Source organism: Saccopteryx bilineata, chromosome 1 (assembly GCF_036850765.1).
Source record: "Saccopteryx bilineata isolate mSacBil1 chromosome 1, mSacBil1_pri_phased_curated, whole genome shotgun sequence".
NCBI lineage: Eukaryota > Metazoa > Chordata > Mammalia > Chiroptera > Emballonuridae > Saccopteryx > Saccopteryx bilineata.
The window spans coordinates 158,955,812-158,980,143 of NC_089490.1; the positions used below are offsets into that span (position 1 = coordinate 158,955,812).

Here is a 24,332-nt window from a genome sequence, read left to right on the forward strand (position 1 = left end):
ATGGGAAATGTGGTTAGTATGGGAGGGACAGGAGCCATCCCATAAGCAAACTAAGAAATTTCTGGTCAGACTCTGCTGGACGGCATTGCTTTTAAAATGTGGTCTGGCCTGTGGGTGTGCTTTATAAAACGCTATTTCCTAATGGTAATTAGGAAATGTAATATACTCTTAACAGGGTGCTTTGTGCCTCTTCAAAGCGCTTTTGTTAGATGGTCTCATTTGATCTTTGCAGTCTTCCTCTAAGATGGGTGCTATCATACCCATTTAACAGATGAGGAAGAAGAGACTCAGAGAAGGAAGGTCACATGATAAAGTGGTCACACCTGAGTCTCCAGACCCACAGCTTGGTGGGGCCAATGTACTGTATTTTTTTGTTTTGTTTTGTTTTGTTTTGTTTTTGTATTTTTCTGAAGCTGAAAACAGAGAGACAGTCAGACAGACTCCCGCATGCGCCCGACCGGAATCCACCCGGCACGCCCACCAGGGGCGAAGCTCTGCCCACCAGGGGGCGATGCTCTGCCCCTCTGGGGCGTCGCTCTGTCGCGACCAGAGCCACTCTAGCGCCACCAGAGCCACTCTAGCGCCTGAGGCAGAGGCCACAGAGCCATCCTCAGTGCCTGGGCCATCTTTTGCTCCAATGGAGCCTCGTCTGCGGGAGGGGAAGAGAGAGACAGAGAGGAAGGAGAGGGGGAGGGGTGGAGAAGCAGATGGGTGCCTCTCCTGTGTGCTCTGGCCGGGAATCAAACCCGAGACTTCGCATGCCAGGCCGACGCTCTACCACTGAGCCAACTGGCCAGGGCCTGTACTGTATTTTTGATGGGGGAGTTGGGGTCACACTGGGTGCCCAGGCATGCTGGGTAAAAGGAATAGCAAAAATACCTGCTAATTTAACATTGGATTGGTTTAACTGTTGTCTCACACATTGGTCTTACCAGTTCTATTGCACATTCTTTGCAAACTAAGAGTTTGCCTTGGCCGATTTTGTTTCTCTAGTGCCCTGCCCAAGGCTGCCAGGCTCCTCGTAGGTGTTCAAGGAAAATGTATCTGATCAAATAGTAAATGAAGCACTTTTTTTGCCCATCCCTGAACCAGGAGCTCTCCTCATCACAGTGGGAGGATGTCTCTAAGGCCCAGCAGTTCTGCTCAGAGCTGTATTTGTAGGAAGTTACTGGGTGAAGGTGAGTTCTTTGTCTTGCTTTTGCTCCTGGGGCCTCTCAAAGGGCCATGAGAGTCAACATCAGTGGGCCTTCAGGACTAGAAAGAAATGGTGCCAAGCCAGGAGAAAGTCAATGATGCTGAGGTCTTATTGTACAGAGAGCTACGAGGAGGTGTGGTGCTCAGATGGCTGCTCTCTAAAGCCTTCGCGGACCCACTGCCTTGACCTCCGTCCGAGTCCCATTTCTAGAATTGGTGGCCTTTCCTAAGAAGGCTCTTTCATACCCTCTGCCTTCACTCACACGCTGTCCCTTCCCTGCCCTGATCCCTCTCTGTTCTGCTGTCCTTCAAGTCTGAGCCCCCTGGCTGGAATGCTTTCCCATCCCTATAGTTTAAACCCTTGAAAACAGGACCTGCCTTTAGCTCCATGCTGCCCACTTTCTAGCTCTAGGACCTTGGGCAAGTAATTTAGCCTCTCAGAAAAGTTTTCTCATCTGGGATAACCACACATGCCTCAGAAAGTTACCCTAAAATATACATGAGCTCAGTGACTGAAGTGGTGGGTTCTCAAGAGATAGTGTTGACCTCAATATAAGGATCACGTTGGTGGGCTGAGGCACCGCGGTGAGGGAGGGATTCGCCCGGCTTTTGAGTCAGCCAGGTAACTAGCCACAATCCCTTCCCCCATCACAGCACCCACCAGGCCTCCAGGATGTCCCCAGGCTTTGCCTCTCTCTTTCATTTCCTTTCTTCCACCAGAATTCCACCACAGGTTCTTCAGGAGAGAGGCTGAAATCTAGCGCCATCTAGACAACCAGTCCCAAGTACACCCCAAGGGTGTTTCCCATGGTCAAAGAGGGGCTGTATAAAGAAGATGTGGTACATATATACTATGGAATACTACTCAGCCATAAGAAATGATGACAGCGGATCATTTACAAAAACATGGATGGATCTTGATAACATTATATGGAGTGAAATAAGTAAATCAGAAAAAACTAAGAACTGCATGATTCCATACGTAGGTGGGACATAAAAACGAGACTAAGAGACATGGACAAGAGTGTGGTGGTTACTGGGGGGGCAGGGGGGGAGGGAGGGGAAGGGGGGAGGGGAGGGGTACAAAGAAAACCAGATAGAAGCTGATGGAAGACCATTTGACTTTGGGTGATGGGTATGCAACATAATTAAATGTCAAAATAACCTGGAGATGTTTTCTCTGAACATATATACCCTGATTTATTAATGTCACCCCATTAAAATTAATAATAAAAAAATAATAAAAGAGGGGCTGAGAACTCCATGCAGCGGCAGCTAATCTGACTCAGTTATATCAAAAGGACATGGCCCTGGCCAGTTGGCTCAGTGGTAGAGCGTTGGCCTGGCGTGCAGGAGTCCCAGGTTTGATTCCCAGCCAGGGCACACAGGAGAAGCGCCCATCTGCTTCTCCACCCCTCCCCTTCTCCTACCTGTCTGTCTCTCTCTTCCCCTCCCGCAGCCAAGGCTCCACTGGAGCAAAGTTTCCCCGGGAGCTGACGATGGCTCTGTGGCCTCTGCCTCAGGTGCTAGAATGGCTCTGATTGCGGCAGAGCAACACCCCAGAGGGGCAGAGCATCGTCCCCTGGTGGGCATGCCGGGTGGATCCCGGTCGGGCGCATGTGGGAGTCTGTCTGACTGCCTCCCCGTTTCCAGCTTCGGAAAAATACAAAAAAAAAGGGACATGGCAGGGACCTCCTGGATTTCATCTGCAGGACCAGCAGCAGGCTGAAAATTTCTCCCATCCTAAGAGGAGAGGGTTGCAGTGTTATGGGGATTAAGAACAATTACTGAGTTTGTTTGAGCTGCTTTCTACATCAACAGTTTAACCATTCCTGGTTTTAAAGTATGTCTCAACTTAAAACTTTCTTCATACAAAACCCACATCAAAGACCAGAACATCAATTCTCCAGTGGTGCCAAAGCATGGTTTTTGGAGAAAATTCCTCGATCACCTTCAATCTGAAAGTTCACGTTACTAAAGGAGTTTTCCTGCAGGGCAAATCCCAGAGACCACCGCATGTTTGCCAGGGAGTTGGGAACTACAGTCCTAGCGAGGGAATGTCTGCAGGCCCTTCATGGAAGGGTGGGCCCAGCAGTGTCAGCTACACATGAGTTAGGAGGGAAATGGAGACGTAGCATGGAACAGGCTCCCTCGCTCACTCACCACAGGAAGGAGAGGTGTGTAGGGAACGGTCAAACTGATTACCTCCATGCACAAGCATGAAATACCCCAGAAGAATACAGTGAAAGAGCAAACCTTCTCAAGTTCCACTTACACACTTGGCTGCTAATTCTTAACATAAACTCCAAACACTGGCATGTTTATTTTCTCCCAGTTAGCCCCCAGTTTTGGCTTTCAATTGGTTCCTGCTTTCACTTAGCATATATTTAGAAAACAAGCATTAGTGGTCCTGCTAATGACCTCCGAGCACAGCTAGAGCACTGATTCCCCAAAGGGCATCGTTTCTCCTGCCCACGTTGCTTTTCCTCCCTGGGGCCCACGCTATAGCTCTTCTTTCTTCCCTAGAAATAGGAATACTACTTCTTATACTGAGTTCAACACTATTTCTCAGGCACCCCCATCACACACCGGCATTTGACCACCTGGCTTCTTAAAGGAGCCAGGCCTTTTGTTTGTCCAGCCCCTCCTGAGTCTATTTGAAGCCACATAGCTATGTAAAAGCTCTCCTGGAAGGGGTCACTAGGAAGCTTTCAAGAGAAGTCACTGGATTTGTTTTTGGAAGGCTTAAGATAGGCTCTTGGCAAACCAGATGGTCCAGAGGGCCAGATCCTATTCTCTGCACAGGACTGAGGGAGAGGAAATGATGGCTGAGGAAGCCTGAGGGAGGCTGAGGGAAGCTGAGGGACTGGCCTCAGGGCCGGGTTGGGAGGGGACTCGGATCACAGGAGTGAGGCTCCGGCTCCGTGGCCTGTGCTGCTCCCAGAGCTCACGCCTCATCTTCTCGGAAACTATGTTTCTGAAAAACAGGACTTTCTAAAAGGGAAGCAGCTCAGACAAGAGAAGTAACAGGAGCAGCAGAGAAACATGAACTTAGAATATGTACCTTTCCATGGGGAGGAAGTGACTGCCCACCCTGTCCCCAGCCTTGGTCGCAGCGTTGAGGACCATCAGGGATGGCTGAGGATCCGTTACCCCTTGGTCCCGGCACCAGTCTGGTTCTCTCCCTGGTCAGTTGCTGCTACATCATTCCCTGCTCATGGCTTCCCAGTGCCCAGTCAAGCCTGAACTCCTGACCATTGACCCCCACATACCTCTCTGGCCTTTTTTTTCCCTTACATCCCAAACCCTCACCATGTCAAACTATTTGAATTTATCAGACAAGGCTCTGCTAATTAATGCATAGTTCTCTACCTGGAATACTTCGCCTCCCACAATCTACCTGCTGGACACCAACTTGCCCTTTAAGACTTGGGTCAAAGACACCTCTCAACTGAGGAGGCCCGTTAGCATTCGTATAAACATCTGCCGCAGCACTCGCCGCACTCTACTGTGATTTTGTGTCTTTCTCACCCGCTAGGTTGTGAGCTCAAGGTGAAGCCAGGTCTTACCATCTTTGCCTCCCCAGGCCTCAGCCTGTGCCTGGGACATAGCAAATGCTCAATAAAAGTTTGCTACAAAAGTGAATGAGCCCACGCTCTCTTTTCTAAATGTCTTCCTCCCTTCCACACATCCATCTTGTCTTCACGAGGGAAGTGAGGGAGTCTGGTTCCTCCTTTCCTGAGGGCCTGGCCTCATCTGTCTCTCCTCTGCTCCTTTCAAAGTCAGCTCTGTGTCCCCTGGCTTTCTGACCCATGGGCTTCACCTGTCCCCTTTGCTGTCCCTGCCTAGTTTTCATCTGCTTCCCACCATCACCTCATTTTTTTTTTTTTTTTTACTTTTCCGAAGCTGGAAATGGGGAGGCAGTCAGACAGACTCTTGCATGCTCCCGACTGGGATCCACCTGGCACGCCCACCAGGGGGCGATGCTCTGCCCCTCCGGGGCGTCGCTCTGTCGCAACCAGAGTCACTCTAGCGCCTGGGGCAGAGGCCAAGGAGCCATCCCCAGCGTCCGGGCCATCCTTGCTCCAATGGAGCCCTGGCTGCGGGAGGGGAAGAGAGAGACAGAGAGGAAGGAGGTGGGGGTGGAGAAGCAGATGGGCGCTTCTCCTGTGTGCCCTGGCCGGGAATCGAACCCGGGACTCCTGCACGCCAGGCCGACGCTCTACCACTGAGCCAACCGGCCAGGGCCCCACCATCACCTCATTTGCCATATCCTTGCCCTCGTTTCCTCCTCTCTGGTGTCTTTCACTCAGTGTCCGCCACACCTGAAAGCAATGTGGCCGCGGGGCAATTGTTCTGAGTGAACTTGGTGTCCTTGTGTATTTTCAGTGCGATTAGACATAAACTTAGGGGAGGAAACGTTGGAAAAACACTCTTCCGTCTCTACACAACCTCTGGTATCTGCATCTGCTGCGTACCCAAGCTAGAGAGAAGGAGTGGACCAATGGGCAAATGAAACATGTATGAGCCAGTCACCGCGGTATATGCCAGCCCAGCAAGGCTGCCGGGCTGAGTTCCCGCAGCCTCACGGAGTGGGAAACCAGCAAGTGGGAAGGGCTTCATGGGCAGAGGCAGACCCCATCCGCTCCGCCTGGGGGAAGTTTGCTCTGGCCTATCTCAGAGCCTCAGGGCAAGCAAGGCAGCCAAGGCTTGGTGAAGTGAAGAGCAAACAGAAGACAGGGAAGGGTCCCTCAAAAGGAACTAAGAATTGCTGAGGAGAGGACCCCATGCCATCAAAGGCCAGGAGAATAAAAGGTAACTTGAGATGGTAGCAGAAGGACTCCAGGCCAGACAGACCCAGTCTGTGCCCATGCTCCATACCTTAGGAGCTCCGATGACTTCTGGCAGCTTCCTCACCCTCTTTCCTCAGCCCTCCTCTCTCTCACATGTACCTGACCATGCTCCCTGCACATTCCTGTGAGAAGGAAGTGACGTAATATTCACAGAAGCTGGACTCCCCATCCTACCAGGTCCAGGTTTGTCGGTAGTATCATGTTGTTGTTGGGGTTATTCAGGTTGTTGGAGGAAAAGAGGATGTCTGTGCACTGAGTGAAGAAAGAAATAGAATTGTATATAAAAGGTCAGTAGCTCCATCTCTCCTGGCCTGAAAAGGATGCTAACTTCCAGGGCTACATCATCCTAAACACATTGCTGGCATCACTGCTTGCAGCTAGCGGCAGGACAGGGAGAATTCATGGATTCCAACAGATTCTCCTTGCCTCCCTTATTCTAGAACAGCAATAGAAACATCTCAGCAGCTCGGGGCGGGGGGGGGGGGGGGGAGATCTGTCTAGAAGCCACCGACCTGACAATTTATTTTGAGCTTACACTGCACACTGGGATGCCCCCTGCCCACCCTCAAACTTACTTCCCTAACTATTAAAAAAATATACAAGATGTTGGACATTTTTCAAGTTTTCTGAGATGCCATTGATAACTCTCAAAATGCATTGGCTTAGAATTAACCCCTGGGTCGTTCTGCATATATTTTTTATGTGAAACCAAATTGAGGGAAAAAATTTAAACAATCCAAACTTATATCCTGCTTTGAATTCATGCCGCGGGGCTAAAACAGAACTGGATCCTTTACCTACCCCCAAGCTACAAAATACTATTTATTTTTCTTGCAAATGGACCATATATGAGGGTAAAACAAATGTCTTTCTGTCCTGAGATGTGTATATGTAACTATTTTTTTCCTGGCCAAACTCCCAAAAGCCGAACATCTAACAGAATGACTAATAACACCCTTTCCTGAAAAAACAAACAAACAAAAACCCCCCAACAACACTTTACCTCTCATCTAGCAGAAACCAGGAGATCTGGACTCTAGACCCAATTTGGCCATGACCTAGCCTGGGGGCTGTGGCGGGTCTCTCGGCTCCCTGCTCTTGCTCCTCTTGAGGGAACAGTGCTGTCGGTGGGCTTGGGAGTGGGAGAGGAGACGGTCTGAAACCCCACCCACCTCTAAAATCCTATGACTCCACATTAAAACATGGTAAACAATTGCACGATCTTGTGCAAATATACTGTAACATTGACTTAAAACGTGTACTGAGAAGTCTTCTCTATAATGCCCTCTTCAAAGGAAACTCCCAGCTTTCAATTGTGACCGGAGGGGTTGTCAGTCTTGTGTTTTGCATCAGTTCCTTTCAGGTACTAACATCCCTATCTGCTGGACTTTAGGTTTGTGCTGCTCAACGTGACAGGAGTTTGGGAACGTTTCCATGGCCTCAGCATAGCTGGGTCGCCAGAGGAGGGTCCCTTCTTTTAGAAGGAGGGTAGAGTTCTGATGCTGAGAACTCCTTCTTCCCACCTAGTAGGTCTTATAGCAAGGCTGCCCTGGCCCAGGGAATGACTAACAACCCCTGAGAAGCAGGCACTCAGTGTGGGTCAGAATTTCTGGACTTTTCTGAAAGATGATCCTTGGCTTCCTCCTCAAAACCTCAGTCCCAGGGAGCTAGTTAATGCCTCTGGGACTGGAGTTCCTTGGAAACCTAACCAGGAGTCTCAATACAGCATGGATTTTATGTAGTGAGAGGCAGCCCAGGGGGTGGAGGCTGTGGGAAGGCACAGATCTGGGCTCTGAATTGTTGCAATGACCCCCTTCAGCCTAAGAGCCTCAAATCCGTGTGTCCAGGTGAGGGAATCACTGCGGGTTTTAAGGAGCCCAATCCTCCTCTTCCAGACCCGGGCCCTATGCTCTCATCCCAGAATCAGAGGCGTCAGAGATCTAGGTTCTTGGTTCTGCCTCTGTCCTTGCCTGGGGAGAGCCAGCTCTGCACTCGGGGCCTCTGAAAACGGGGAGATGGAGGAATGGCCTTCAGGTTTGCTGTTCTACAATTCTTGTAGGCCTCCTCTAGTCCTCCACCTGCTGTGGAAAGCCTCCCGTTGATGGAACTGAACCACCTCACTTCCCGGGTCCATCACTGATCGTCACATTTTGGGGTCTCATTCAGGGAACAGGAAGGAGAGGCTTAGAGCTTTGTGCAAGGGCTGTTGTCTGACCTCTGGGCTCCAGTGAGGGTGTAGCCTCCTCAGGGCAGGAAAGAATGCCAGCAGTCCCTGAGGAGGGGCTGTCCAGAGCTGACATCAGCCTCTCGGTGTAGTCAGTAGGCTCCAGGGCCAAGTGGATTAAACGCCCTTTCCCCGTGCTCCCCACCCATGCCTGGGGGAGCCTCACTCCATGGTGGCTCAGTTCCCACCTCCCGTACTGTGTCCCTAGCCCCAGAGCCCCAGTCCAAGTGCAGAACCCAGCCAGTTGGGCCCACAGAGGTGTATTACTCAGTGACAGCACCCTTGGGATTAGTGGTGACCGATGACCACCAGCTCTCCCCAGTCTCCCCTAGCGCAAACCTCCCTCTCCCCTCAAGCTGGCTGAGGAATAGCTGCCACAGAGTTCCTGACAAGCACCCCTCTGGTACACGGGCAGCGTTTCTCATCTCCCTCTAAAGGTCATCTTTTTACAGTTCCACCCTTCCTGCCACCCCATCAGCAGCTGTTTATCTCTCACAGCTAAATGCCATGCTCCTTCTTAGCGGTCTTGGCCTCATTCCATCAGAGCACAGTCAACAAAGAGCGCGGGAGAAGGCAGCCACCCAAAGACAAAGTATGGTGTGCAGCCCCATTCACAAATGTGACTCAGATATGTCACAGATGTCCTAGATCATATCCAGACTCCCTTCCTTTGCGTTCAAAACTTTCTCTTTGGCTCCTGCAGGGCCCAACAGATCTCATCCAGCCGGGACACTCCTAGTTTAGCCTTTGGCTGCCCTTAAAAAGGATTCAGCACATACATTGCTGTGTGGATTACAGCATCGAAGGTGAGGTGGGTGTGTGGAGTCCAGAGTAAGTGTGGGCAATACAGGTATGTCCATCACTTTAGTGACAAAGTGCAGTCACAACCATTTTTCCTGTTTGATCCTTAAACACTGCCCAGAAAAGGAAAAGGCTGAGGAAGTAGGAGACAAGTTAAAGTTTCAAGACAGCTTGAGGAAGGGCACAATTAAAGCAGGAGGACTTCTTTTGGTCATTCACAACTGGGATGGAGGAACCTACTGAAAGCAAAGATAGGCCTTAGGGAAACTAAGTGTGCATCTGCGGGGGCGTCTAGAGCAGACCTTGGAGGCAGGCGCTCTTTCCCAGCCAGGCCTCCCTGGAGAGTCAAGACTGGAGGACAGAGGCCCTGGAAGAGGATAATCTGTTTATGCCTCACATAGGGTAGCAGCATTCAGAGCCCAACAAATATTAGATGTCAGTATATTTTTGCTACTTGGCTAGGAGACACTATGCACTGAGACTTGGCTAGGAGACTCACTCTTCTCTGGCAATCTCTCCAAGGTTCTACATGCAGCCCTTTGGAGGGGGGTAACCCCAAGAAAAGAGTGTTAACTAGATAAGCTGGCTTGTCTTGTAAACATTTTAGGATGGGCCCCTGTCAGAAAGATGCCCTTTCCTAGACTTGGTGGTCTGCCAGATACTAAGAGCCCTCGCATCTCTGCTCAGTTAGTGCAAATTAGGAAAACAAAAGGGATTCTGCTTTGCCTCCCTGCCATTCCCCATGTAAATACCCAGGGAACTCGTACATTTTTAATGAGATCAGAAATTGAATTTTAGCAAGCGTCTTTGATGATTTTAGCTAGTATGTCTGAGTCGGTATGTTACATAAAGTAACAATGATGAAAACTTACTGAGTCCTAACCACATGTCCAGGCACTGTACTAAGCACTTTATGTGGATTAACTCATTTAATGCTCACAATGAACCTGTGAGGTAAGAACTCTTTTATTCCCATTCTATAGATGAGAAAACTGAGGCACGGAGATTACATAGCTAGCTAGTAAGGCAGCCAGGAAGGAGCCTAGGCATTCTGCCTCTGGACCCTTCCACACATCAGTAGGCTGAAACCACATCAGGAAATATGGAATGTACCTAGCTCTTTCTGGAGCCCTGAAGCGGGTAGGGGGCTCCTTTGACACTGAAGCCCTGGCCTATGAATCTAGCCTCTGGACTCCAAAACTTGTGGTCCTTCCTGGGTGACAGCTACACTCGTGCTCACACAGAATCCAGTGACCCCCAACAAAATGTGCTTACTGGCGTCCCCTGCTCTGTCTCCTTTCTCTCCTTTCTCTCCTTTCGGGCCTCGGTCACCTGAAACAGAGGAAGCAAACTGGCATTAAAAATGGAAATAAATCCTAATGGTAAGCAATATATTATCTGCAGACTTCTTAACCCCAGACCAGGGAGAACCTCAGGCAGGAGCCAGCAGCACTGGAGGGCCAGGCGGGAGAGACCTGCGTGCTCTGGTGGCCTCTGCAAGCGGGAGGCCCCCGTCTGAGAAGCCTCATTTCCTCCTCAGTAAAGGCTCAAAAATCAGCACAGCACATACTACAGAGGCATGTGGTATTTAGCAGAAAGCTCACAAGATGAAGAGATTCCTATCAAACAGTCAAGGTTTTAGAAATCTGCATCCAAGTTTGCTCTAATGAGCATCAGAAGAGGAAGGGAGGGAGAGTCTTCAGAGAGATACAGGGGTCTGTGTCAGGGAGGTTTACCAGTGGGGGAGGCTATAAAACATCAGAGAAAGTTCCTGGGGAATTGTAGAATTTCCTTCCCAGGATATGGTCCAAAGAAGACAATTCTTTTCCCAGCTAGCATCTCACTGCAAAGAAGTAGCAGGTCCTGACACCATTCAAGCAAGTGTTAAAATGATCAGGCAGATCTATTCTGAGTATCTTCAGAAAGCTATCTACAGATCAAAAGCCCATGGCATGGTATCCGATGCACAAAAAGCAAGCTAGCAAGTTCCAGGGGAGGATACCACGTGTGATCCAAGTTTTTAAAAAAGGCAACCATATAAGTAAATATGAATGTGGTTAGAAAAAGGTCTGGCGGAAAATACTCCAAACTGTTTATAGTAGTTATTCTAAAGAGTAAGAGCTTAAGGGACCGACAAGGAGGGGGCTCATTCTTGACTTTATACTCTCTACACTTCTGTATTGTTAAATTTTTTCAACAAGCATGTTCTGCTTTTATACTCTGTTTCAAAATCAATTTTTAAAAATGTGGATCATAAAAGGAAGGAAAACCTCAGCCTGTTTAAACACCAACCAGAAAGTGGAATATAAATTTCCAGTGCTGTAAGATTAAGAGGCCATCCTAGACATGGGGTGGGGATGACTAACAGAACATTTTTCTTAGATTTCATCTTAACAAGTGAGAAGGCTGAGCCTGCAGAAAAAGCACCATGTTTCCTCATCTTCTTTCGCAAAGATGCTAGGAGGTCTGGATACTCTTGACATAAACGCAGAAAAACAGGGACTGACTATAAAGTGAGCTCCCCTAAAAACGAACAAGGTGACTATCCGTAGGAAAGGGAAAAAATCAGAAGGCACACTACTGGCAGTGTAAAGGTGAGGACTGATTCAAGTCTGATGTATCTGAGGACTACAAAGACCACGAGGGACTGTGAGGAATGGGGCAGTGTCGGAGAGGAGGAGGCAGCACTGGTCTGCAGCCTCTGCCTTTCTCCAGGGAGCCCCCTCTCCTGGCTGGGCTTCCTCTGAGCTGCACCAATCGTAATGCTGGTTCTCCCAAGCCTTTCACCAGGACTTCAGAGTTCACAAAGCGTTTCACACATATACATCCCATTTAATCCTCAGGACAGCTCTGTGAAATATGGCATCATAAGGATTTCTAGTTTGGGGATGAAGAAGCTGATGTCTAACAATGAGATTTAGTGACTTGCTCAAGGTCACTCAGCTGGTTAGTGACAGAGCCAGAATTCAGAGCCGGTCTCCCCACTCCGAGGCCCATGCTCGTGCCCAGGGCTAGCCATGAGTGAGGGCACGCTGAGGTCTATTATTACCTTTGAACCCGCGCATGCCCATTGCTCCTGTGGCTCCCGGCCTCCCATCGTCACCCTTGGGGCCAGGCAGTCCTGGAGTTCCTCTCTCCCCTGGTAGACCTAGGGAGACAAGAGACAAGTTGGGCTCTTAGAGGTCATCGTCTGGCTCAGCAGTTGACTTCAACTATTACTCCTCCTGTTGCTTCTACTTCTACTTCCTGACTCCTCTCAGGTAACTTACAGATGCTGCAAAGGCGGTGTCCGAAGGGTCAGCATAAACCTGTCCCATCAACACCTTTGATCCAGTTAGGCTGATGGTCCCCCCCGAACAGTCCAGTTCCACTGTGAGTGAGTGAGGTGGTGCCGCCCCGCTTGGGAGATGCCCCTTTACCTTCAGCTGTGCTGGAGATTTCGATTTGGCAAACTTTCTAATTTTTTGGAGCATTTTGTACATGCCAGGCACTGTTCTAGATGCTTTGTATAAAGTATCTTATTTAATCCTCACAATAAATGAAGGTATTATTTCACCTGTGTCACAAATAAGGAAACTGAGGCCCAGAGAGATTAAGTAACCTGCCCACAGTCACACAGCAGAGTGTTGGAGGCAGGATCTGAGCCCTGGTCTTTCTGAATTAAAAGCTTGAGGTTGGTTGGCTTCATCTCACACTGATGAAAAGGGTTTCCTGGTACGTGGGTTGGAAGGAAGATGAGATAGCTCTCCGTCATATTTAAGAAAAAAGAAAAGGTCCCTTCCTTGTGGTAAACACAGGGAAGTACAGAGATGGGGACCTTGGCTGAGGAGGAGGGAGGAAGTCAGCGAGGTCAGTAACTGGGATGGATGGCCTGCTCCCAGATCAGCCCTGGGGCTCCTGCAGGAGGGCTCACAGTCACCAGTCTGCATGTCACCACAGAGAGCCAGAATCAACCAATGCCTTCACCCAGTGATTGTCCAGGGTGCCTAGGGGCCCGGCCTAAGCCCACAGTTTTCTCTGTGAAGTAGAGCAGCCTTAATTAACTGGTTAATTGTTCTCTGCTTGGTTTTCTCTGGGCTTTTTCTCTGACACAAAAAACCTGTCTCTCACTAATTATTCCTCCAGAGTTAATGTCAAATGGCAGGAAGAGGACAGGTGGCCCCAAGAGAGTGGCAGGGTCTCAGAAAAGGGCTTAATTTCTTTTTTCTTTTTTCCTTCCTAACACAATGTTTTTAGAGTCCAACAGCCCCGATGCCACAGAATTGTGAGTCTGGGGTAGGATGTGCCCAGGGCTCCCCACCCTATAGTTTACTAACACAGGAAGAGGGGTTCCATGGCACCCAATGTTGAGTTCAGGGAGTCCCTCTGAGAGGGGGAGGCAGGGAGCGGAGGCCAGCCCAGGGGCTCTCCCTCTGTCAGCCTCCGCCTCCTCTCCTGCAGGCAACTCCGCAGACATTTAGGAAGGAGACGGTTTGGAGGTATGAGTCCTCATATCAATTAGCCCAGTGGTCCCCAACCTTTTTTGGGCCACGGACCAGTTTAATGTCAGAAAATATTTTCACGGACCGGCCTTTAGGGTGGGATGGATAAATGTATCACGTGACCGAGACAAGCGTCAAGAGTGAGTTTTAGACTGATGAAACAGAGGGAATCTGGTCATTTTTTTAAAAATAAAACATCGTTCAGACTTAAATATAAATAAAACGGAAATAATGTAAGTTATTTATTCTTTCTCTGCGGACCGGTACCAAATGGCCCACAAACCGGTCCCAGTCTGCGGCCCGGGGGTTGGGGACCACTGAATTAGCTGACACCTTTTCCCTGCTAAACTTCTCCTTTTCTTACATTATTTAGAAGACCTTACAGCCTCCTAGAAAAGGCTCAGGCATGGACAGACTGGGATGCAAAGTTTGCTCAAGTAACGGAACAGGAACTTACGAGACAATGAGACTAAGAAGAACATAACGCATTTTATTCAACGCTGTGCTGTTGTAACATTGATGAGCTGTCTAGGCACTTAACTTGTGTATACCAATCAGCCTGTGGTAAAACTGATCTCATTACACATTGTTTCACTTGAAACCACAGAACCCATCGATGACGTTAAATGAGGACTTACTGTACCCAGAAGGCCCCAAAGTACCCTCCCTTCCGGCCACTGGATCTTCAGGGCTGTCACTAGTGGTGTAGCAGGATAGAGGGGGAGGGGAGGGACAGATGTTTAGGGACCTGCGCAGGTTCAGCAGGAGGTGGGGGCATTGAGTGCCTGTGGGGGTCACAGCACAATTTTGGGGTTGGTCTGGATCACAAAACACCCTCAATTCCTTTGAATGCCCTGGTCACATGTACCCTGACTCCTGGGGTAGAAAGTGTCTTCCAGGAGCTGTGAGATTTTCATGTGCCTTTTCTCTTCAAATCCTGGCATTTTCTGTGAAAAAGTATTTGCTCCATCCGACTGTTTGCTACACCAATAACCTATCAGTCTTTTAATAGAACAGGGCATTTGAGGCTAAGTTGGCTGAGCACTCCCCAGGGAGCCCATCAACCGACAGCCATGGGGAAGCACAGGGTCAGGAGTGGAGCGGGGGCCCCTTCCCTTCCTGGTATGTCCAGGTGCCTCCTGGGGCTTCCCCTTTACCTCGAAGCCCAGGTAACCCAGGGATTCCAGGCTCGCCTTCCTTTCCTTCGTTGCCCGGATCGCCTTTGGGGCCCGGTGGTCCTAAAAGGGTTACAAACAGCACTAAGATTAGAGGGTGGCTTTCTGGAACAGGTCACCTGCAGAGGAAATAAAAACTGCCTCTTAAAGAGAGGAAGGATCAGCATGACGCCTTAGAAGCCCCCAGGTTCTGTGTTGCTCAGTCTTGTGGGTATGGGTGGAAGAATCAGGGAAAGCTTCCTGGAAGAAGTAATATCCAAAGTGGAATTTCAAAGCAGAACACAAAGTAACTAAGTAAAGGGGACGGGGAGTGTGTGATCAACTAAATGTCTGTGCCCCGCAAATGCATGTTGAAGCCCTGACCCTCAGTGTAATGGTATTAGGAGACAGGGCCTTTGGGAAGTGATTAGGGTTAGTCAGGAGGGTGAAGCCCTCAAGATTGGATTAGTGTCCTTGTGAGAAGAGACCGAAGAGAGTCCCCTCACTCCTTCCTTCCCTCTCGCTGGCGAGCGTGCTTTCTCTGCCATACGAGAATACAGCAAGAAGACATTCATCTGCAAGCTCTCATCGGAGCCCATCCGTGCCAGCACCCTGATCTCAGACTTCCAGCCTCCAGAGCTGTGAGAAAGAAATGTCTGCTATTTAAGCCACTCAGAATATGTTTCATTGTTAGAGCAGCCCAGGCAATCTAAGTCAGAATGAAAGGGGGGTAGATCCAGGCAGAGGGGACAGTCCCATAAGAGCTTAAAGATAAAGAGATATATGAGCGACAGTGGGATAGAAGGTTGGGGGCACACGATAGGATAAGAAGGCTGAGAAAGCAGAGGGTCCCGGAGGCCTAGCCTAAATGCCAGAATTGGAGCTGAGGGTACCAGACCCTATAGGAGGGGCCCGAGAGAAGAGTGTGATCAGATCTGCACAAGGAAGACTGCTCAGGCTGCAGTGCTGGAAAATGGGTCAGAACAGGAGGGAAAGCAGGGGCGGGGAGGACAGGGAGGAGGCTGTACCCCAGGTGAGACGTAGTGGCGACCTGCATTAGGGGAGTGGCGGTCAGGAGGGATGTGAGCGGCCGGGTGGAAATAGAAGAGACAGACCTTGGCTAAACATAGGTGAAGGCAGGGGAGGCAGCCAGGATTGTGTTCAGATTTCTGGCTGAAGCACCTAGATGGAAGAAGGGGTTTCTAATTGTTCCTGAGCAGGGCTTCCTTCCAGGGCGATTCTCCAGCATGGCAGGAATTCTAGCATCTACGACTGGATTCAGTTTTCAAAAGAAAGCTGGGTGTTGAAGTTACTTGTCTGAGGCCACACAGCCAGCCAGTGAGTGAAGGAGCCTTGGTTTCAATTCAGGCCTATCTGGCCCCCTTCCATGCTGTCTTACTCATTGTGCTAGACATCTCGCCTCTCCCAGAACACAACTGAACCTGTCCACCGCCTGAAGCCCGCTGACCCAGGCTGGCAAGCCCGGGAGCCCTCCCTGTCCATCTGCTATTGCTACCTGCCTCCCCACACCCAAGGGGCTGCTCATCGCCATCTTCTTGGTCAAACCTTCTCTGATCTATCATTCCTGCTGAAAGTGGGCATGGCCCGTTTGAATGCATGTACTTGGTGTTGATCATTTATCTCACACCGCCTTGTCCTGTAGTCAGAGGTGTATATGTTCTCCTCTTCCTAACAAATGGCCAGCTCCCTGAGACAGGACTACATCCTTGACAACCCTGTTCCAGCTGTGAAGATCCAGACTCTAAGCTCCCCCTCCTGCTGCTTTGTGAGAAAAAGAAAGGACCAAATAAAAAGCCCAACCATATTGCACTGGGTTGAAGAGAGTCCTCTCAAAATTCATGTCTACCCAGAACCTCAGAATATGACCTTATTTGGAAATAGGTTCTTTGCAGATGTAATTAGTTAATACTGTATAAGGTCATCCTTGCCTGTCCAGGTGGTGGCGCAGTGGATAGAGCGTCGGACTGGGATGCTGAGGACCCAGGTTCGAGACTTTGAGGTCCCCAGCTTGAGCGCGGGCTCATCTGGTTTGAGCAAACCTCACCAGCTTGAGCCCAAGGTCACTGGCCCGTCACTCGGTCTGCTGTAGCCCCCCAGTCAAGGCACATATGAGAAATCAATCAATGAACAACTAAGAAGCCGCAATGAAGAACTGATGTTTCTCATCTCTCTCCCTTCCTGTCTGTCTTTCCCTATCTGTCCCTCTCTCTGACTTTCTCTGTCTCTGACACACACACACAGCCATCCTGGAGTGGAGCAGGCCCTAGCCTAATGATTGGCATCCTTATAAGAAGAGGAAGCACAGAAAGACACATGGGGAGAAGGCCATGTGATGACAGAGGCAGATACTGGAGGCAGATACTGGCTTGTGTCTAAAAGCCAAGGAACGCCGAGGATTCTGGCAACATCAGAAGTTAGGAAGAGGCCAAGAAGAATCCTTGAGCTTTTGGAGGGAGCATGACTCTGTGGACCCCTTGATTTCAGAGCTCCAGTCTCCAGAACTGCGAGAGAATGTTTCTGTTGTTTTAAGCTACCAAGTGTGTGGTACTTTGTTACGACTGCCCTAGGAAACCAAAACATGTATACTCACAACATAGCAGGAACATCTTGCACAATAAATATTTGATGATTGAACGAGTATATGAAATCAGAGGGTGTTAATACATACAAAACAACCAGGAGGCCAAGATCAAGATGTACTGATACATTCTGAAAGTTGGCACTGTCCTCAGACCCCAACCAAAGTAGACAGCTGTTTAATAATTCAATGGCACATGCACAGAGAAAAAGTAATCAACAATTTAAAAATGCATGAGTTCCACAAATCATTTAAGGAGGACTGGGTTTTGGAGCCCTCTTCGTCTTTTCTATGAATAAAAACACCTTCAGCCTGGTCGTATTGATCTCAGTTTTCAGGTGACAGAGTTGAGACACGAAACCTGTTTAGAACACAGCTGAGGTTGTACAGCAAAGGAAACACACAGGAAATCAAATCAGCTTCCCAACTGCCATTCCAGCAACCTCTGGCCAGGGCCAGGCTGAAGAGAGGGAACAAGCAGAGGTGGATTAAGGCTGATTGAGGCCCTGGGTGCAGAAGAAAATATGAGGCCCCTTGCATCAGAAAAAAATGTAAAGTTGGGGTTTTGCGGGGCCCTTCAGGAGTCGGGGCCCGGGGCATGTGCACGGTATGCCGGCTATTAAATCCCCCTCTGGGAACAAGAGAGGTCCCTAGGTCTTTGCACTCTGTGAGCTGCCACAAGGTGGGTGGACTGCCCTCCCCTTGCCTCCAGTACACCCTACTCCTTTCCACTTTCCTCTGCCTCCTCACACCCCTCCCAATGTGAAACCCAGAGCTCCAGAAATTGAGTAGGTCAAGGATGCAATGGACCAGACACTCCAATTTGTTCTCTTTCCTCTGGTGTGTGTGACTCAACGTACCAATCTTCCCTAGACTAATTCTCACAAAGGGAGGATGCTTTAGCAGAATGACCCTGGTGGCAGGGGGCATCAGGGTGGCAGAGATCATTCAGAAGGTAGCAGTTGATTATGGATACAGAGCACCTTGAGTTCCAGGCCCTGGTCCTAGAAAATCTAAATAAACATCCCTTTCTCAGGAATTTGTAGTGAGGAGTAAGTGGATTAAATGACATAACGGACATAAAGGGCCTTGGTAACCTTGGAGTGGCAAGGCCATCCTTGGCAGTCAGTGCCCTGCTTCTCATAACGCTTCACCAGAATGATTCTAAGGTGACTGTGTGTGAGGATGCCACCCTGCTCCTGTAATCACCCTGCCAAGGTTGGCTGGGTCATTCAGAGACTGACAGGTCTGAAAAACATCCTTCATATGGACATAGTTTTTAAACACAAATAACTGGTTAGTGAGGGTCTGTACTAGAGATTAACTGAGAAGAAGGGGTGGATAGCAAAAGTGGGTGCTGATTTCCCAACTGTAGTCACCCCCTTAAGGTGGTACGAGGCCAGCAGGCTCAGAGGAGCCTTCGGTGTGGCCAGTCTGAGTCTCATGGGCTCAGGGCTGCTCAGTGCGCTGAGGATCGAGCGCTTCTCCAAGTCATCGCTGTCCATGCACGATGCACTCCTGGGATCTGAATTTGACCCTTTTCTCAGGAACCCAGGCTAAAAATCTTGAGCTTGCTTTGCAGTCCTCCCTTTGCTCTGCCTTCCCAGGCTGTTACTCTTCAAGGCTTCTCACTGAGGAAGTTCCCGGTCCTGTCTCTATCTACCTCCTTCTTCAGTGGCACCAAACTCATTGGGGTCCTTACGGCCTCACTCCCAGCCTTTTTGGAAACCTTCTTATCTCCAGTTTCTCTCTCCAAACCATCATATCCATTCTGTTAATCTCCTCAGAATTCAATGAACTCAGTCAGTACCCTTGGAGACCCCTCACAGGACAATGTGCCATTGTTGCCAGGGGCCTGTCGGAGACCCCTGTAGGTCATTCCCAACAGATTCGTTCTTCTGCAAACTTACAGACTGATACTTCTGGACACAAACTTTCTTCCACCTCAGCAAAAACATTCTCTTCCTGGTGTCCCCAAATCCTTTCCTTTCTAAGAGTCCTGCCCCTCTTAGCTTTGGAGCTCATCTTCACACACATCTTTCTGACCTTTTAGGGCCCCAGAGCATGGACCCCACATTTCGGAGCTGGAAAGAGCCTCAGACATTACTGTGCACAAACTCCCTGCAGGGGGCACCCTTGAGCCTGGTCAGGTCACTGTGCCCATCACCAGGCACAGCCACTCACCTTGAACTGTGGTCCTCAAAGAGGACAGCCCTCTCTGTAGGGCTAGAGCTCCCTTCTCTGTGGCTCTGGGGCCCTATCCCTCACACAGCACCTGGCACACAGTAGGGACTCAGAGAAACAATTCCTGGTCAGCCATAGAAGCCTGTATGGTCAGTGGTCCCAGAAATAACCAGATCAGCTTTTTAACTTCTCACCTTTGGACACTGTCACTTTCTCATCTTTTCTACCACTGGAGCCGGCCAGAGCATGAAGTGGCCTGGAATATGTAGGAGCAGGGTCTATTTCTCCTCAGTTATGAAAGCAGACCCAGAGCGCCCCCCACAGGGCTTCTGGCACGAGTTGCCAACTTTTCTTTCCTGCCCTCCCAAAGGAGGCATGGGGCGCTGGAGGCCTGTGCTGTGGTCCCCTCTCAGAGCGTGTCCACCAGTCTAGCCCACTCCCCCATGCTGCCTGCCCCCAGGACTGCTCTGCCCTCGCCTGCCCGCTGCCTGTGAGCCACCCCAGCTGGAGCATTTTCAGAACAAAACAAAGACTATGTGACCAGTGTTTGGGAAAACACCAGGATTCTTCTGGGAACCAGCCCACAGGGTGGGAGAAGTGATTCGTTCTCCCTTCCCGGATCCTGGAACTAGCGATGGGGTGGGGGACTCGCGTGTGCCGGAATCTGGACAGAGACCTGCCAAGAACAAGTTCTCGTGACAGCTGATAGAGTGGGCCTGACGCCAGCGCAACAGGGACCAAAATCATAATGTAAACACCACCCCCGGAACCTTGCTAATTCCAGGGCAGCTGACCGAGGTGGAGCTCCTCAATTAATTGCTCCACTTCCATTTCCCTGATGTCACAGGGGCACAGGATTCTCAGGGCATTACCTTTATGCTTCCGCGAGCTCTCCCTCTTCCCTCATTCCTGGCATCTTCTCCACCGCCCTGAGCCTGAGGATGGGGCAGAGACTGTCAGCCCCATTTCACCACTCAGGAGACTTGGACCCAGAAATGCGGTTGGTCCTGGGATCCAAGCCCAGCTATCCTCTGGACCTCAAGGACAAAGGGAATGGAGGGCGGGCCTGGGTGCAACCCCTAATTTCCACAGCATGTCATCCATGTCCTTCCCAGCAGGTCAGATATGGAAAGTGAAATGACAGCGCCACGCAACCCTCCCAGGACATTGCTGCCCAGCCTGTGCTCCCCAGCCCTTCATGCGGGAGAAACAATATTTCCCTGTTGCTCTGATCAGAGAGCCACAACACCTCCAACACAGCCCTAGTCGCTGGAGGCCAAAGTCCCAATGGTCAAGCCTGGAATCCAAGGCTCCACAGAATTACGCCATCCCCTTATAAACATTTGTTGAAACGGACTCTACACTCTACTAGGTGATGTTTTTTCTCGGAAAAGCAGCCCACAGATAAATCTGCTTTGCAAAGTTGCTTTCATAAATCAAGAGATGTGTTTTCTAGTCCATGCTGGGCCACGGCCTCAGGATTTGACTTGGGTTAGTCATTGTCCCTCTTTAAGCCTCAGGGTCCTCAACAAGAGGAGTGAACTAGAAACACGTTTAGAGACCTGTTATCACGCAAACATTTCCTGATTCTATACAAATGACCCTCTAGCAAAGGAGCCATGAATTCTGGGTGGAGAATTCTGCCTTCAGGCCCTTGCTCTCAACTCCCCCCTTCCAGGTGTGCCCGCTGATTACCTTTCTTCCTCCTTGTGGGCCTTCCCTTCTCTGGTTATCTAGTATGCTTCCTCTCTCTGATCATCTAAGTCAGGGCTCCCCAAACTTTTTACACAGGGGGCCAGTTCACTGTCCCTCAGACTGTTGGACGGCCGGACTATAAAAAAAAACTATGAACAAATCCCTATGCACACTGCACATATCTTATTTTAAAGTAAAAAAACAAAATGGGAACAAATACAATATTTAAAATAAAGAACAAGTAAATTTAAATCAACAAACTGACCAGTATTTCAATGGGAACTATGGGCCTGCTTTTGGCTAATGAGATGGTGAATGTGCTCCTCTCACTGACCACCAGTGAAAGAGGTGCCCCTTCCGGAAGTGCGGTGGGGGGAAGGAGGGCGACAAACGGCCTCAGGGGGCCGCATGCGGCCCTCGGGCCAGAGTTTGGGGACCCCTGATCTAAGTTCTCTGCTGCTTTCAAAGCCACAGACAACTTTCAACAGACCTGAATAATGCTGCAAACCCAAAGCAGAAAACAGAAAGCACCACTGTGAATGTACACAAAGGACAGACTGGAGACAAACTTCATGGAAAACTATATAAAAAAGCGAGAGAATGAAAACTATTTGGGGTCACGCTCAAGAATAACATAAATAAGCTCATATTTGAAAAATATACATAGCTGAATATTTGTGGATTCTGAGCCAGGAAAAGGCACAGTGTGTGTGTGCATGTGCGTGTGTGTGCGTGTGCGTGTGCGTGTGTGTGTGTGTGTGTGTGTGAAGACTAAGAGAGGAACTGGACAAAGCTAGGGTGGAAAGGCCACTCTAGACAGCAGTGTCTGGGAAAGCATCTCTTATCCAAAAGCTTGAGTAGAATTTTGTCTTGTTAAAGTTGAATGGTAATTACATTCTGATATGCCCAACAGAATTCTCTTTACTCATATAATTGAGGTCTAGCAACCATGAGAGAGATAAATGGGAAAGAAAGATACTAGATGCAATAGCGATCCTGGGAACCAGGGGGTTTGAGGGGTGGTCACCTCTGAAGAGCCAGAAACCCATTAAGAACGCAAAGCTGGGTGTGGGGCTCGCTGTGGGGCTGAGGCGGACAGTCGGTGGGGCGGACGATGGCGGGGGCGCAGCAGGTGGCAGAGGCGGAAGTGCCTGGGGGCTGGGGGCGCGGAGGGGCAGGTGGGCTCCCGCGGGGCTGCTCTCCCCCAGCCTCCGCCGGCTCCCTCTGGGCTGGGCTGCAGCCGCTCAGGGCCACGGTCCCCTTCCAGCTGCAGCAGCCGCACCAGCGCCGGATGGGGGGGGAGGGGTGGCCGCGCAGCCAGTGTCCCGTGTTGGGTGGCTCCGGAAAAGCCAGTGTGTAGGCCTCAGCCACCCCAGGTCCGACGTACGTTCTCCCTGGACACCATCCTCAGCTCGTACCTTCTGGGCCAGTGGCCACCAGATGCTGATGGGGCCTTCACCTGCTGTACCAATGACAAGGCCACCCAGACCCCCCTGTCCTGGCAAGAGCTTGGAGGTGAGCGAGCCAGCTCCTGTACACATAAGCGCTCCGCATCCTGGGGCAGCACAGACCACCGCAGAGAGATTACCAAGTTGAAGCTCCAGCTGCAGAGGACAAAGCTGAGCCGCAGCGGGAAAGAGAAGGAGTGGGGCTGCCCACTCCAGGGGGACCATGCTGTGTGGGGAACGCTGAGGGCGCTCCCAGCTTCCCCTCAGGGTGCCCTGTCCTTCACCTCAGCCCCTGCCTGCACAGGAGCCTGGAAGGGCTCAACCAAGAGCTGGAGGAGGTGTTTGTGAAGAAGCAGGGGGAGGAGGAGCTGCTGCGGATCCCTGATATTCCTGATGGGCCCCGCGCCCCAGCTCCCCCCCAGAGTAGCAGCTGTGATCACCTCCGCCTCCTCCGGGAGCCTGGCAACCTTTCCAGCTCTCCCTCCATGCCCCTGGCATCCCCCAGCCTTCTGGCCAAACTGGCCGCGAGGAACACCGGGGTGCACTCGAGGAGCTGGCGTCCATCCCCAACGACACAGCCTCCTCTCCAGGCCACCCAGCCTTCCTTGAAGTCGGCAGCCCATCTCCAGTCCTTGCCTTTGCCACCTCCCCTCGGCCCAATCACAGCTAAGTCTTCAGACGGGAGCCCTTGGAAGGCTGTGAGAGAGTGCGTGTGTTCAAAGAGGCCACGTCTCCAGATCCTGACCTGGCCTTCCTGACTTCCTGTCCTGACAAGAACAAAGTCCATTTCAACCCGACTGGCTCAGCCTTCTGCCCCGTCAGCTTGATGAAGCCCCTCTTCCCCAGCATGGGCTTCACCTTCCGTAACTGCCCCTCAAGCCCAGGGTCCCCCCTTCCTCCCGCCAGCCCCAGGCTACCACCTCGGAAGGATCCAAAGGCCCCCAAGGCCTCTATGCTGCCATTCGAGCCATGGCAGCACACCCCGGCATCAGAAGAGCCCGTGCTTTTCCAGAGCTCCCTGGTGGTCTGAGCCCCCTCCCCCAACGCTTTACCGTGGAGACCAGTGCCTTGGTGGCAGGCCCCTCCCTAGGTCCACCGAGGTGGGGGATAAAGGAGCCTTTCCCTCTCAGCCTTTGAGCACTTTCATTTATTGTGTCCTCTTTCTGATGGACACCCTCCCCTCCGAATGGGAGGGGACCTGCCTTCTCCACTAGCAGCTGGGCAGCTCACAAGTCACACCTGTGTTCTTGCCACCTCTCTCACTTGGTGGGAAACTCACTCAGAAGGTCTTGGGTCCCCCACTACTGGGTGTGAGTCCAAAGGACTGTGTATGGGGTCCTTGTCCTTGTCATGGAGCAGGCTGGCCATGATCAGTGGAGAGGAGACACCACAGATTCCTTTCCCTCTCCTCTACAGACAGACGGGGAGCCCCAAAGATAAGATACCCCCATCCTCTCGGCCTCCATCCCCGGGTTTCCCTCTGGCTGGAGGAGCTGACCAAAGCGCCCTAAAGGGCCACAACACTTGACCAACCCAGCTGTTGGCAGAGGGGGAACCTAGTGTTTTCCCAAGTGGCATTTTCATCTCGCTTTCATCCTAAGATTGTCTTAAGCAGCAGCCCAGCCTACCCAGCCCCAGGTGGGTAGTGGGGGAAGGAGAGCTGGCATTCCTCCAGGTGTCAAATGGCAATTCTATACCC

At 50.7% G+C, this 24,332-nt stretch overlaps 1 protein-coding gene and 1 pseudogene across 1 annotated transcript in view; one reads left to right on the forward strand and one right to left on the reverse strand.

Annotated features, from left to right (window-relative positions):
* SCARA5 (scavenger receptor class A member 5) overlaps window positions 1-24,332 on the reverse strand; it is a 106,671-nt gene that overhangs the window by 12,883 nt on the left and 69,456 nt on the right. The window contains exons 5-7 of the mRNA XM_066278581.1: window positions 14,711-14,791; window positions 12,122-12,220; window positions 10,348-10,404 (exon numbers count right to left, since the gene is read on the reverse strand). Of these exons, the coding sequence (XP_066134678.1) occupies window positions 10,348-10,404; window positions 12,122-12,220; window positions 14,711-14,791 (237 nt within the window). The remainder of the gene's footprint in view (window positions 1-10,347; window positions 10,405-12,121; window positions 12,221-14,710; window positions 14,792-24,332) is intronic.
* On the forward strand, window positions 18,214-23,663 carry LOC136321032 (protein FAM117A pseudogene; annotated as a pseudogene).